We start from the raw sequence: 16,828 nt of genomic DNA on the forward strand, positions 1-16,828 counted from the left end.
GCATCTTCAGCTGAGAGAAAAGAGTTAAAAGTCTTGTTTTCATTCTACTCAATTTGAACTACTTCTTAGCAAAACTTTTCCATTACCACTAATCAACAACAACAATAACAAAAACGGGGCTTGCCCTTGCTCTTATTTTCAGGAATATGAACTAATTGGCTCCTATTGATGCGTCGTTGTGAATGATCTGTCTTGTTTCATTCATTCCACAGCATGTGAGTTACAGACTGCCTTCTAACTCAGTGTTAGACACTATGTGCTGCAAAGAAACAGAAACAGAGTCTATGCCTTTTTAGAAAAAACATTCCAGTTAAAGAAGATTGACAGTAAACAAACACACGAATATATACGTAATGTCAGATAACGACCAGGAAAGCAAAGAGAATAGTGTTGGCAGGAGTAAAGTTGCAACTTTTGATTGAGTGATTGAGAAAAAGGGAGATGAGGAGGTAAAGCTTGCGCCGAGAACAGAAGGAAGAGCATGCCAGGCAGCGTGGACGGCAAGCGTAACAGTGCAGGCAAGAAGGCCAGTTGGTTGGAGCAGAGCAGAGTAAGTGAGGAGAAGGGTGATGGATCACAATATTGGGACAGTCACGAAGTCCTGCGGGATCTGCTACCCCATGCAAAGAACCTTAGATTTTACTTTAAAAGTGTTAGGATTCCCTAAGAAAAGGCTGAGTGAAGGAGAAACATAGTTTAAGTCTTAAACATTCTGATAACTCTGTGGGGAAGACACTATGAGGGGCCAGGGTGGAAAGAGGGAAAAATAATCAGTTATTCCACATAAGGAGGGTATCTTGGATCAGCGTGGCAGCCATGGATACGGTAAGAACAGGTCAGAGTCTGGACTTTTCAAAGATGATGGGGAGTATGAAAGAGAAAGCAGTCGATGACTCCAAGGGTTCTGATCTGAGTAACTGGTGATGTTTACTGAGACAAGGAACACTTGGGTGGGAAGTAGGTTTGAGGGTAAAGAATTAAGAGTTTATTTTTTGGATATTTAGTTTGAATGCCTTTTATACATCCAAGTGGATGTATTCAATAGGCTTTTGAATGTACAAGATTGCAGTTCATTAGAGAGCTCAAGGTGGGAGATCTGTTTTTGTAACTCATCAGCATATAGATATTATTTAAAGCCTTGTGATTGGGTGAGAAAAGCTAGAGGATGAATCAAGAGAAAAGAGTTCTGAAAGCTGAGCTTTGGCATTGGTTGGGGTGGGGGGAGAGGGTTCAAAATTTGGAGATGGGGAAAATAAATAAAACCCAACAAATGAAGCAAGAGAGTTAGCCAGTCAGTTGGATAAGAAAAACAAAAACACGAAAGCCTGATATCCTGGAAACCAAACAAAAATTTTTTTCTTTTTGCTGAGGAAGATTAGCCCTTACCTAACATCTGTCCCAGTCTTCTTCCACTTTATATGCAGGTCACCATCACAGCATGGCTGATGAGTGGTATGTGTCTGTGCCCAAGATCCAAACCTGCGAACCCAGGCCGCTGAAACGGAGTGTGTTGAACTTAACCATTATGCCACAGGGCTGGCCCCCTAAATGAAGAATTTTAAGGAGAGAATGACCAGCTATTGCAAATTCTCCCAAGAAGTTGAGTAATCTATGGACTTAGAATTGATCAATTTATTTGGCAAATTAAATATCAATGATGACCTTGACAAGAATAGTTTTAGTAGAATCATGAGCAGGAAAGAATGATTTGAAGTAGGTTCCATAGAAAACAGGGATAGACATGGAGAGGAGAGTATACTAAATGCTTTTGAGGAGTTTGCTCCAAAAACAGTGGAAAAAAGGGGGAGGTAGCTGAAACAAGGGAACTTCACTCAGCTCTTATTACTAACTTTCCGTTTCCAGGTCAATTTATTACTAAGTCCACTCCCCACAATTTTAACTCTGATGAAATTCCACTCATTCCATGAATGTGCCACAGAACCCAGTCTATGGCCACAGGAAGACAGAATTGCTGCCTTTTCTGCATTGCTGACAGAATTCACAGCCATTAGCTTTATTTTTACAATTTTCTTTTCCCAACTGCTCTTATAGTGTCGCTTTTGAAAAACTGTAAGTGTATTTATGGACCATGTTATTTAATTTCTAAGCCCTGTTTCAGACCACTAATTTGTAAATTAATTAAGTCTATTTGTTTAGGTTAATTTTTTATTATCTCTTAAACTGTGAGCTACTTGCAGGAAAAAACATTTTTCTTGGCTATTCACTCTTTTCTTCTCAACACTCAACACAATTTCAGGTGTCTACTAAGTACTCAACAAAACTTGATAAATGATCGTTGAAGTACATTAAAAATTAAGAACTTCTATTCATCAAAATGCTATTAATAGAGTGAAAAATCAATATCTTCTGCTTCTCCACCATGCAGGAGAAGATATTAAGATATTTGCCATAAATACACACACACACAAACACACACACACACACACACACATCCCTGATAAAGGACTTCTATGCATCACTTAAGAAAACTCTTCAGAGGAATTTTCTCTCCCACTTTAGAAAACTGAAAATATCTTTTTAACCTCATCATATGCATATCCAAAGAATGAGCAATTCTACTTCTAATTATAGACAGAAGGAATGAGAACATTTTTCTGCAAAAGACATAACAAGAATATTCATAGCAGTACTATTCATAATAGTCCCAAACTGGAAAGTTCCCAGATGCCGTCAACAGAGAATCTGGTGTTAGAGGTCAGCAGAGTGTTTACTTTTTGGGGGAGGGTGGGTAATGTCTGAAAGAGGACAAGTGGGCTGTGAGTGCTTTTATGATTTATACATTTTTCTGTATCTAATACTTCCATAATGGATTTGCCTTAAAAAAAAGAATTTGAGAGATGCAGTCCTTCAGTGTGTTCCGATTCTGCAGCCTGGGTTTCATTCCCAGGAGCAGAATCACACCACTCATCTGTCAGTAGCCATGCTGTGGCAGTGGCTCACACAGAAGAACTGGAAGGACTTACTAGAATATACAGCTATGCACTGGGACTTTGGGGAATGAAAAGAAGAGAGGAAGATTGGCAACAGATGTTAGGTCAGAGTAAATCTTTCTCAGCAAGAAAAAGAACTTGATGCATGAATGAATTCTTACTCTAAGAATACTGGTTACCTCTTGTCAATACAGAATTGATCTTTCCCAAATTCATTCATTCAACAGATAGTTAGTTCCTGCCTACCTACTATATGCTACACACCACACTAGGCACAAGGGTTACAGAGGTAAAAAGATTTAGTTTCTCTCTCTTCACGCAGTTGACATGTAGGTTATAAGCTTTGAGCAATAGAATATTACTGTCTCCATTTCTGTACAAGCCTGGACCAGAATTCATTGATGAAACACTCTGTGATCGATTTTTTTTTTTAACTCCTTTCAAGTATTTTCTTGATCAGGGAGACCCTATATCCAGATAAAACTTTGCGTGTAAGAATTTCCTCCTATTCACCAGAGGTTAAAGATGTCTAATTTACTGGTTTCTAAGATAAGATATTTAAATTTGACCATATTTAAGCTCCATGAAAGGATAACATTTTATTGAGACCACATTTCTTCTGAGCTTTTTTCTTAACGAGTGAGTGATTTACGAAAACGCACACTCCACACTTTCTTTCTTTAAGACTTATGTGAGACATTCTCAGTTCTCATATTTCTTTTGGAACGACACAAAAGGGACATCATTATCTACTCCTCTGTCTTTAAATGTGAGAAGCATGTGTCCAATTAAATCTAGGGCTTCCTCTTCATTGTTCTGTATGAATAATTAACCTTTCTAAGTGCTGACTTCAGAAAGTTTTTGAATCCCCCTTTCTTCTAAGGGAAAAATAAAATGAAGAGCAGAGTGATGCTTCTTTAGACTTTGTAATCATTTTGAGGGACAGTTAATAACATACGAGTGTTAAAACTTAAAATGTTGATTCTGAAAATTATTATTTTGTTTATTCTTTGGTGATAATGACTTTATCATTAATGTTGCCTTCTCTAAAGTAATAATGTTCTCTAATGGAATCATTTAGAACAATATGGTCACCAATCTACTTTCATTAGTCACATGGGAACATTATAAATCAATTTATATGAGCGTTGCAATTGAAACTTGCTGGGTGCCAGCTGTGTTAATTTCTGTTAATTATCACCCTTTTAAACCTCATTCTTTCTGTAAGTAAGACATGCACTTTAGGACGTTCTTTATAGTTTAAATTGTTCTGTTCATCCTCCTACAGGTCTCCTGTAAGGTTTTTGCCACTCTAAGTTGATTTATAATGTAACCTTGAAACAAGGAGAAGCATTAGTCGACTGCTGTTTTAATAAATGGCTTGTCAGCTGTTTTACAACTACTGTTATTTCTTTGACTAGAGAAATTTCTAGATAGCAGGCCTTTAAATTCTTAATTATTTTAAAGATTTGGTTGGACATTCTTGATCACAGCTATCTTCTGGGCAAATAAATACTTAACTGCTAGTGAAAAAATACCCTTGATCTATTTTGATTTTGATTTTGATTTTATATTTTGATTTCGTTGTAGACTTACCAGTCGATGAGGAGGGTTGCAAAAGTAATGAAATCATTTTACATTTAACCTGTTAAAATACTATTTATCTATGTTTTGTTTACTTATTTTGCAACACAGAGTTAAATTATCTTAAAAAATCAATAGCATTTTGGGACGTGAATTCTGTAAAACTCAGCTTCCTCAGCCAAATTTGATTAGGCTCACTTTTCACAGTGATTTCTTTTTTTCCAACGTGCATAATTGCCGTTTCAAAATAATTCTCATTTTAAACTGAACTTATCATGTTGTCTCTCCTTGCTTCTCCTCCTGAGTCTCCAGTTTCCTCTCCCTTAATGGCATCACCATCCATCCACTCTACCAAGCCGAAAACCTGAAGACCATTCTAGATGTTTCCTCTTCCTCCCATGCATCACCATGGCCTGAAATTTTACCTAAATATTTTCATACTCTTCTCTCTCCTCCTTATCCTTACAGTTGCTGCCTTTTTCGAGCTTTCAATATGTCTTACTTCCACACTGATCTGTTTTTCTCCAGACTTTTCTTCTCCCCTGCTTCCCATATATTCACATCCATCGGTCACAATATAGTGTTCAATATAACATGCAAATCTGAATTTATGGCTGTTCTGATTAAAACATTAATTTTTAAAGAAAGTATTCACCAAAACGATTACTTCTAGCTGGTGACAGTTTTAGCGTGTTTGCCTTTTATTTATTTTTTTTTTTAAAGATTTTTTTATCTTTCCTTTTCTCCCAAAGACCCCCAGTACATAGTTGCGTATGTTTTTCAGTTGTGGGTCCTTCTAGTTGTGGCATGTGGGACTCCACCTCAGTGTGGCTTGACAAGCAGTGCCATCTCCGTGCCCAGGATTCCAACTGGTGAAACCCTGGGCCGCCGAAGCAGAGAGCGTGAACTCAACCACTTGGCCACAGGGCCAGCCCCTGTCTTTTATTTTCGCTTTTTAGTTTGCCACATTTCTTGAAAATGAGCTCAGTTCTTATAACAAAAATAATAAGCAATTAAAACAAAAAAACAAAACAACCTAGAACTCTGCCTTCAATGGCTTTAGGTTCTGTATCGAGACATTAAAGTTCCTAAGCACAATATAAAAATCCCTGTGGTACAAGGCCCCTATCCACCTCTCCAGTCTATTCTCTTCCAGTTCTTACCTGACATTTTGTCCCTGCCTAGCCAATGCTGTTCCATGGCCCCGTGCCTTTGGTGCTATTGTTTCCTCTGACTGGAATTCCATGAAGTGCCCCACATAGTCTGCTTGGCCTGCTAAGACAAAATACTCCAGACTAAATGACTTAAACAATGAAAATTTACCTTCTCACATTCTGGGCACTAGAAGTCCGAGATCAAGGTGTGTCCAGGTTTGCTTTCTTCTGAGGCCTCTCTCTTGACTTGCAGACGGCCACTTTCTTACTGTTTCTTCACGTGGCCTTTCCTCTGTGGGCACGTATCCGTGGCATCTCTTTCGTGTCCAAATTTCTTCTTCTTATGAAGACACCAGTCAGATTGGGTTAAGGCCTATTTTAACCACCTCATTTTAACTTTATCACCTTTTAAAGGTTCTATCTCTTATTCTGAGGTACTGGGGGTTCAGGCTTAAAGATGTGATTTTTGACATTCGGTGCATAACATGTCATTTTATGCTCCCATAGCATTTTCCCTTTTCTTTTTCAAAAATTTTTTTGGTGAGGAAGATTGGCTCTGAACTAACATCTGTGCCAGGCTTCCTCTATTTTGTACATGGGATGCCACCACAGCATGGCTTGATGAGCAGTGTGTAGGTCTGCACCCGAGATCTGAACCCATGAAATTGCGAACCCTGGGTTGCCAAAGTGGAGCTTACAAACTTAACCACTAGGCCACTGGGTTGGCCCTGCATTTCTCATTTTCAAAGCACTTTGCAAATGTGAATGTATATCTTTTTAATCTAAACAAAAGCTAAAATAACCACCTCTAATTCCCTTGAAAGCCAAGGCCGTGGTTTTAGCAATGTCCTCAAGTCATTAGTAATAGAAATATAATAGCAGAATAACAATAAAAAATAATTTATTTCTCTCACCTTTTACTATATTATCTTAAAATTGGTCCACTTATCTGTCAACACCACTAAACAGGAATAGAACTTCAGAACTAAAACGGGCCTTATTCTCATAAAGAGCCATATTCTAGGAATAGAACTCTTTGAATTTGCATCTTGCGATCTTGTCATTCAAGATATCCGTAGCTGTAGTACTCAGCGGATTTCATGTGTCTCAGTTCCCACTTGTAATGGATGCACCTAGTGGCCTAAAGTACAGCCCAGGCTGGCAGTTCTTAAAGAGGCAAAGTATTTCTCCCAATGCCAGAAAACACCGACTGTTGGACCTGAGGCGCATCTGGAGACCATGCAGAAGGACCATCTCGAGGTCTTCACTAATGCGGATCAAGACGACGGAAGCATTCATTGAGTCCCACCCTCACTTACTATCTCAGGAAGGAACTAAAAATCAAGAAATTGGTAAAAATTCTTAAAAATGATGAATACTCTTTGGATGTTATTTTTACTCTAACCAAAAGTATCTGGCAACAAAAGAGTGCTAACATTTGTAAGGAAAATTTTATCTGGGGAAAACCAATCTAGAGGATGCCATGGGTCTTTTTGATGACAGAATCCTAGGACACTGCTGCAAATCTGCCTGGGGAACCAGGAGGAGCCGTGCTACTGAGAACAAGATCCCTGGATTGCCTTGTTCATTTAATAGCAGAGAATGTCCATGGAGGTTGGTGTAAGGGGGAGGAGCTGAATGGGGCTTTGTAAATATCAGACCTACTCGTGTTAAAGCTGTCCTTTGAAGGAAAACCTGCAAATGTATAAGTCGCCAAGTTTTTTGTTTCTGTTTATTTTTTAATTTTAGCAAAAAACCAAATGACGGTACAACACACTCACCTTAAGTATTTTCATCTTCAACACATTTTTCAAAAGTTAATATATATGTGCATTAAGGAAACATAAACACAATAATTTATATCAATGGCCTAGAATGTCACCTAAGATTGCAAGAACCTCAAGGGGCAGGGCCATAGTCTTGACACAGTATACTTGATAGAAGTGAAATTAATAACACAAAGAATACCTCAATGAAATAATTGAAAAGCTAAAAAAAATAAGATATTATGTTAAACCATTTGATTTTAGAATGACTTGTTATGCAACAAGAGATAACTGACAATAAAGCAAACAGAAGTGAGGGCAATTGAGATAACCTACTTATTTTTGACATATGTTCTAACTAGAAGATAGCATTCATAATCATTTTGTTATTTAAATAACTCTATTTCAGATAACTCTATTAAAAAGTGACTGCATTGAGATTCTGTTCCAGGGAACTTGAAGAAACACTTGGAAACACATGCATGTTAGTACAGAAAAAAGTGGAGATCTGTATCATCTGACTGGACATGTGAATTCAGGCTCTCATGTGAGTCATTTTTGGACCACGAATGTTGATGAGATTACTGAGAAAAAATAAAATGATGGACGAAAAATACAAAGAATAAAAATGTCTAACATTTACTTCTTAGGCAATTTAGTTTGGGATTTTTTTCTCCAGCTTTATCTAATTTTAGAGCATTTTTCTCACCCCAAAAAGAAATTGTTAGTGGTCACTGCCTAGTTTGTCCACACCACAGCCCCTGGCAACCACTAAACTACTTTCAGTTTCTGTGGGTTTATCTATTCTGGACATTTCAAGTGAATGGAATCATACAATATGGAGACTTTTGTGTCTGGCTTCTTTAACTTAGTATGTCTTCAAGGTTCATCCAAGTTGTAACATGTATTAATACTTCGTTCTGTTTTATGGCTGATAAATATTCCACGGTATGGGTATACCAAATTTTCTTTATGCATTCTTCATTTGGAAGGCATCTGGGTTGTTTCCACTTTTTGGGTAATATGAATCATACTGTTAGGAGCATTTGTATTCAAATTCTTGTGTGAACAGATTTTTACATCTCTCTTGGGTATAAACCTAGGAGCGAAATTCCTCGATCATATAACTATGCTTGATGTTTTGAGAAACTGCTAAACTGTTTTTCAAAGGGGCTGCGCCATTTTACATTCCCACTAGTGGGGAGTGAATGTTCAAATTTCTCCACTTTCTAGCCAACACTTGTTTTTTGATTATAGCCATCTGAGTGAGTGTGAAGTGGTATGATAATGGTTTTGATTTGCATTTCCCTAGTGACCAGTGATGTTGACTATCTTTTCATGTGCTCATTGGCTATTTATATATCTTTGCAGAAACGTCTATTCAAGCTCTATGCTCATTTTTTAATTGGATAATTTGTCTTTTGATTGTTGTGTGTCAGAGACGTTAAGTTTAGCACATCTGTCGCTTTTCTATTTTTTCTACTGCTTGGAAATCCTTTTAGTTACGTCTAGTCAAGCATTTATTCAAACATCCATTAATCATCTATTGTGCTCTATGCTTGTGCAGGAATATAAAGTCCAACAAGACACGTCAGCCCTCCTGTGGATTATTGCAACAGCTACCGGTTTTTCTACTCCCCAGTCCATCTTTTACCCTGTATCCCAAATGATTTTTCTAAAATGTGAATTTGATCATGTCACTTAATTGCTTAATCCTTCAATGCTTTATTGATTATGAGACAAACTTCTAACTCTTTAAGATGGCTTATCAAGCCTTCAAAATTTGTCCCTTACCAGTCTCTCTAAGATTCTCTCTCTTGTGTTCATCCTATACCCTTACCTGGGATAACTTTAGGGGTCTTCTAGCTAAATACCCCACCTAGAAATACTGAGGTTATTAAGCTAAGGGAATAAGTGGGTTCTCAGCCAGAAACCTCAACCAGATCTCAGGTGCAAATGAAAAGACCACTGCAGCTTTTTCTCTTAATTCTGGATCCCGACCACAACAGGTTGATCTCCCTGAAGCCAGTAACCTGAGAAAACAAGCTGTATCGTTATCCTCTTGCCTTTAAAGGGATCTTTAAATCTTCAAGCCTCACCTCATTTTTAGTGCTAAGTAGTAAAGAAAGAGCTCTGTGCTCATGCTTGGGTCACTGTTAAAGTAGAGCATGGCCTTTGGTGGCGGCAGCAGCAATTAATGGGATTCCTTCCAGCGAGAGGTGGCCAGCCCAGGATGACACAACCACTTGGTCAAGAGAATCTGTTCTTCCCGAGTGCTGTTTCCCCCTCCACCAACCTTTAGAGAGACTGAGTTTTAGTTTGATTAAAGGCAGCTGCACTTTCCTTAGATAGCCCACAAAATGGATGGGCCACCAAATAGACCGGTCTCTGCTGGTTTAGGAAGAGGAAACTCACTACCTCACTGTTATGACTCTTACTGAAAATAGATGTAGTGTATACATCTGAAAATATATTAAAGAATTCCTTTTGGACTTAGGCATAAACTAACTATATGGCAAAATCTATGTATATGTATGTATGTGTATATACGTATATATGCACATGTACACACACCCACCACTCACACACAAATATAATGCAGAGACAATAAAGATCAAATAACAAATCTACAAATCTGAAGCAGAGTATGTTATCTATTGCTCCATAATGAACTAACCCCAAAATTCAAGTGGCTTAAAACACCCATTTTATTTTGTAAACTTTATTGAGATATAATCGACCAATAAAATTGTAAGGTATTTAAAGTGTACTTCATGATGACTTGAAATATGTCTACATTGTGAAGATTCTTTTCATCTAGTTAATTAACCCATCCGTCACTTCACATTTCTATATGTATAGTGAGAACATTTCAGTTCCAATCTCTTAGCAAATTTCAATTATACAATATAGTGTTATCAACTACAGGCACCATGCAAATAAATATTTTATTTTGTTCATCCTTTTTTGGCTCAGAAATTTGCGAAGGGACCACCCAGGCACTTTGTCTTCAGTTCACCTGGCTCGCACGGGGTGACTGAGGATGGATGACACTTCCAAAACGGCGCCTTCACTCACGCGTCTGGCACCTCACTACTCTTTGGCCTCAGTCTCTCCCTCCACGTCTTATTCTTCAGAGCCTCTGCATGTGGCTTGGATTTTGCCCAGGATGGTGGTTTTAGGGTAGTTATAATTCTTAAACGGCAGTTGGTTTCTAAGAGAGCAAGGCAGTAGCTGCCAGACCTCTTAAAAGCTAGGGCTGGAATTGGCATAGCTTTTACAGCATCATTTACACCAGACTCTATCGACCAAAGCATTCACAGACCAGCTGAGGGAGGGAAACAGACTGCAACTCTCAATGGGAGGAGTAGCAAAGAATTTGCAGCCATCTTTAATCTGCCATAAATGGAAGACCTATTAGGCATCTTTACTTGATAAACACAAAGATTTCTACCACCACCCCCCTAACAAAAATATCAGTACCATGCTGAGTCCTCAGCAGTTTGTAAACATACTGGTTGCCTTAGACAAAGATGAGGCGCTGCTACACATATCGTGTATAACTTTAACAACTTTTCCGTATTTAATGGTCACAATAATAAAAATTCTCTGAAGTTTTATTGCTTCTTTGACTTGTACATGTGTATTTTATGGCCAACATTTTGAGCTGCAGGAAGCATGTGCTACATCTTTTATGACACATACCCAAGATCTTAGAAGTATTAAAAATAGTTTATTAATGCCCCGGGTATCATTCTAGCCTACCTAATACCTTGGATTTACTAAAGTCACAAAAGTTATGTTGGCTTTTTTTGTGGATACGAGTTTGCCCACATGGCAAAGCATAGCTTTGTGCAGGTATTTTCCCATGTCTGGTCCACTGACATCTAAGAAATCCAACCCTGGGGTCATAGACAGAAGAGACAAAAGACCTAATAAAACCCACATGTTAACCGTTAGTGTTCATTTACCAAATCCCACTTAAAATCTTGTACTCGCAAAGCTAATTTCATCCAATTGCCTTTTAATTATAGTCTCTTGCTCAGAGTTGCAAATATAATGGCTTTTTAATATAACTTGCACTGTTCTGTGTCCAATGTAGGATGTAATCATGCAATTTATTCAGTCAGAGCTAGTGCATTAGGTAATTAAAACATAAGCACACACGGATTTCTGCACATGAACATTCGGCAGGAAAGTAATAAGAATCTGACAAATCTGCTTTGGGATAGAATTCTTTTTGGATAAAAATCCTATGTTCACCAAAGGATGTCATAGCTAAAGCGAAATATAGACGTCGGATAGGACTGTCGGGGACACCTGTGCACATATCATGGGGAATAAGATAGAAACTAATTTAGAGTAGAAACGTAAGTGGTTTAATACATTTTTAACTATCTAATCACAGTCTTGGTAGATATAATTCTCAATGTAAGTTAATTCTTCATTATCCAAGATATTAGGAGGTAAGAGACCCTCAGTCTCCTGTCCCTTTTAGAGGAGGAAGACAGAAAAAAAGATTATGAACTTGAAGATAATTTTCACTATTAAGAAACATGATCGGGGCCACCTGGTGGCGCAGCAGTTAAGTTCTCGCGCTCCACTTCCGTGGCCAGGGGTTCGCCGGGTCGGATTCTGGGTGCAGACCTACACACCACTTGTCAAGCCATGCTGTGGAAGGTGTCCCACAAATAAAGTACAGGATGATGGGCACGGATGTTAGCTCAGGGCCAGTCTTCCTCAGCAAAAAGAGGAGGATTGGCGGCAGATGTTAGCTCAGGGTTAATCTTCCTCAAAAAAAGAGTAAACAAACATGATCAAACAATGTAACAACTTTTGAAAATCTCTTTTAATGGTGGTAATCACTTTTGAGGAGTAAGAATTGATGTATGCATGAATAATAAGCACATATTTCTGTGTTTTTTCTTTCAATGAGCATGTATTACTTTAGTAAAGTTGTTCACCTTTATTTCACAGTAACCAGGAGATTTCATATAAAAACAAGTAATGCTTTATTGGTTTTGAATTATACATAATCCTTACAACTTTATATATTAGTTTTTAAAAAGTGTATTAAGCTATGTTTTTATACATTTATTCATTCCATAATTTGTTGTGTCAACGAACTATGCCCTATGGGCTAGAGAAACCAAGAAAGTGATGGGTTTGACCTTAAGATTTTCAGGGTTTTTTTGTAGGAAGTATTTCTCTAGTGTTATCTTCTGTTAATGTTTGGCCATTAAAAAACAAAGAAAAGATATGGGCTGTGAATCCAAATACCAGCATGAAAACAGAAAAACATTTATTCAGTCATCAGGATTTTGAGTTTGTAAAATGGCAGTATCTGGAAACGTAAAAATCTAGGATTGATTTTCTTTTTCAGTTTTCTCTGGATTTGCATTCATATATCCTGTGCTCATTCTTATTACTTCAAATACAAATGTGGAAAGTGTATGTACACGTCTTTTCCAAAACATTAACAAAGATTTCAGATGACATACCCTCATCAACTAACCCACATGCCCTCTTCCTCTGACATTCTTAGCCAGCCTCCACACAGGGGAAGTCAACCTTTATCCCTCTTGATGTTCTGAGTCCTGGGTCTCCAAAGTTTGCAGCCTAAACCCTGCCATTGACTTTATCCGCTCTTGACTGCTTTCTATCTAATCCCACCTTTTGCTCAGTCTTCAGAGGAGCTGTGTCTGAATCCAACTCTGAAGCAGGAATCCATAAAGACCGAATCAAACACTCTGCTGGCAAGGCCAAAACTAGACAAACATGTGCCAAATCATCTTGATCAAATACCGAGTTCCCATCCTAAATTCTACCCTCAGCTGTTTGATTTAGAGACATTCCAAACTTATGAATGGATTATGTGTCCAATGTTCCTTTTAATTTAGAGATTGAGGACCTACATCCCTATAGAAATGATGGTATAAATGCCATACCAAATATATTATAAATAAAAATTAAATTTCCATAACAGTCCATAGTAATAAATAGTTCATTGGGAAGTCAAAATGTAAGCCCTGGATTTTTTTCTTCGTTTTTAAGTTATACATGTTTTTACTTTTTCACATTTCTAAAATCAAGATTAATCTTAAAGTTGACATTTTTATACATTGTGTTGATTTTTTTTCCTGAAAAGTTCATGGTATATATTACCATTGCCTCCAGTGGTGTCCTAAATCTTAAAATCAAAAAAATATGGTATTCTAACTATATCTGATTACAACATTGATTCTGGGGAAAAAGACATTTCAAGTTTGATAGCTACATATTTTCTGCCTATTACAAGGTGATTCCAATGAGGGATTCAGTTTATAATCATAAAAATAAGTTAATCCTTGTATTAGGCTATAGTTTTATTTTTACCTGCCATCTCTGGATGATCAATTTTCCCCCTTAACCAGAATATTTAACCACTTTCTCTGAATTTTCTTCCATAACATATAAATACGCTAGATTCTGTCCCATCTATTAAAAAACAACAAACTTTCTCTTACTCTCTGGCTTCCCTCCACCTGTGGTCCTCTTTCCTTCCCTTTACAGCCAAGCTTCCTTTAACAATATTTGCACATTGTCTATTGAATAGAGGTATCACGCTTTATGCAACCTGTTCTCTCTTAATGGACATTTAAGTTACGAATTTATTACTCTTAAAAATATGCTTCAGTTACCATCCTTAAACAAATATCTGCGTACATTAGTGCAAAATTCTATAGAATTGAGTTCTAGAAGTGAAACTATTGAGTCTAAATGAATGCATGCTATGGGTTGAATTGTGCACCCCCCGAAATTTGTGTTCAGATCCTAACCTCCAGTACCTGGGAATGTGACCTTATTTAGAGATGGTGTCTCTGCAAAGGGAATCATGTTAAAATGAGGTCATGAGAGTGGATTCTAGTCCAACATGGCTGGGGTCCTTTTAAAAGGAAATCCAGACACAGACATGAACAGAGAGAAGATAATATGAAGATACAACGAGAACACCATGTAAACAAGAAGATAGCCATCTACAAGTCAAGAGAAGCCTGGAACATATCCTTCCTTCACAACCCTCAAAAGGAACCAATCCTGCCAACACCTTGCTTTCGGACTTCCAGCTTCCAGAATTACGAGACAACAAATTTCTGTTGTTTAAGCTACCCAGTTGGTGGTACTGTTACAACAGTCCTAGATAACTGATAGAACATTCTTGCAAAATACCCCCAAAACGGCTGTCACAATTTACACGGTAACCAACCATAGAGAAGGGTAACTTCTCCCCGACACTGCACCGTTACTGAACTATCAATCTTTGCAATGTTTTGCAAATTTTGAAGACAAACAAATAGTATCTCTTTTTCATGCCTATTTTTTTGACTTTTTTAATCCAAATTTAGCACATTTCTGGGGTTTTATTTCCTTCTATTTTAAAATATCTAAAATGGATTCAAATGGATTGATCGACACTGTCAAACAACCACTCACATCTAGCTGTGTGATTGCAGCATAGTTTGATACAACGACCAAAAAAGAAATGATTAAAAATTATACTTAACTTTTAAAAATGTTTAAGTACTCATCAACCTATTGACAATCTACTGCAAAATTTTCATTCTCTAGGATTATCACATGTAGCATGAAGTATATTCTTAAAAGGCAAAAAAGCTAAATGATTGGAAACTACAAACTTAACACTCAATTAATTTTATAATTATAGTATGTGAAATTAAGTCCCATATCCAATAGCCCAATTTGCAATGTATTAAGGCTTACACTTTTGAAGTAAGTTCGTACTGACCTTCCTATTGGAAGCACAATAAAATTCAATACATGGTGTTCTAAAACGGCATCACAAACTATAGGAGCATCTTAGCAATATTAAAAAATATGCCTTTAAGGTTGCAATATTGATTTAAAAATTCTTTCCTGAAGCAATAATCAATGGGGCATATTTGTTCCCAATCACTCTTTTGTTAATATAATTATCCTGTTAAAAGATTATTCTCCATCTTCTCTTTCATTGATTCCCTTTTGTCTTCGCATGAGTTAAGATGTGAACTTTCATGTTGTTTGACTGAATAAACCTCTTGTGACAGCCTTCGAAGGGACACACAAAACGTTTCTCCCCGGTGTGGATGCGTACATGTGTACGCAAGTTGAAGTCCAGGGAAAAGCGTTTTCCACACCCTTCGAAAGTGCACTGAAATGGCTTCTCTCCAGTATGAACCAGGAAATGCCTTTTTAGTTTTGTGCTCTCATTGAACGCTTTCCCACATTCTGCACATACGTGATCTCGGGGCCCATGAACGAGGAGATGTTTTCTCAGGGAAGCCTTATTCTTCAACTTTTTTGTGCATCCGCTCTGAGGACAAACAATTTTTTCTGGAGCATCACATTCTTGATTTTTTCCTGGCTTCTTTCTAGCAGATTCTGAGAGCTGTTGGGGATCTGGTAAGTCAACGCTGGATATTCCTCCAGGAGGAAGCCTCTTGCCTGTCATGTACTCAGGATACCCAAGAAGTGAATTCTCGCCAACAGTCTCTTGGGGAAGGTCTTGTTTTGCCCCTTTTTTCACGTATTCCAGAGAACATTCGAGAAGAGAGCTGGCGGTAAGAAGCTGTTGAGAAAGGTCTTGTTCTGATCCTTCTGTCAGGCAGTCAAAGGACTTAAGAAGTAAGTCTTCTTCCAGGATGGGTTCAGAAAACTCACCTCTTATTATGCATTCTATGTAACAGTCGCAGAAGGAATCCTCTCCAACAAGCTGATGGCAAGTCTCACAGTACACATCTTCACCACCTAAGGCCCACGTCATGTCGAGAGATTCCTGCCGGGCTGGGCTGGCCTGGGCTCGCTGTGGCTTATCCCCAGCGACGATGGCTCTTCTATCCAGGCCTTTCCCGTCTTGTGTCTTTGCCCTTTTCTTCAGTTGCTGGTCCATGTCGACCTGCCTGCTTCCTCCTTGAAGGTTTGAACCAGGATATATGAACCACTTCCACGAAGGGTGATCTGGGTAAATTTTCTTCAGCAAGCACCTGCTTGGAGATAATAACCGTTAGGTAAAATATATTTCAACGTTAGAGCCACTGTCAGAAAATGACCTCAAAAAATGGCCTAGAACTCATTTTTCAATAACAGAATGACTAAATTTGCATCTTCTTTGGCAAACTCCTCAAGATAAGAGAATGGGCTGTGACCTAAGCCATGGGTCATAACCAGCTCTTACCTGGGTATCCCTCTGAGTTATCTGACCTCTCGAATTAATGTCCTAGCTTGTACTGGGCACTCACTATGCACTAGCCCAACTCTAGGCTACTCATGGCTTGAGATACATCAGCAAGCAGACATGCAAAAAAGTCCTATGCCTCATGGAGGATACATTCTCAGG

At 38.0% G+C, this 16,828-nt stretch overlaps 1 protein-coding gene across 1 annotated transcript; it reads right to left on the bottom strand.

The window, feature by feature from the left end:
- Positions 1-15,460: 15,460 nt before the first annotated feature.
- ZFP42 (ZFP42 zinc finger protein) lies at positions 15,461-16,381 on the bottom strand. Its single transcript, XM_008527433.2, has one exon. The coding sequence runs from the start codon at positions 16,379-16,381 to the stop codon at positions 15,461-15,463; it is 921 nt and encodes a 306-aa protein (XP_008525655.2).
- Positions 16,382-16,828: the final 447 nt, after the last annotated feature.

This window comes from Equus przewalskii, chromosome 28, assembly GCF_037783145.1.
Source record: "Equus przewalskii isolate Varuska chromosome 28, EquPr2, whole genome shotgun sequence".
Taxonomy (NCBI): Eukaryota; Metazoa; Chordata; class Mammalia; order Perissodactyla; family Equidae; genus Equus; species Equus przewalskii.

Excerpts from the sequence above, each read along its gene's own strand:
- ZFP42 (XM_008527433.2), bottom strand. The coding sequence starts at position 16,381 with ATGGACCAGCAACTGAAGAAAAGGGCAAAGACACAAGACGGGAAAGGC.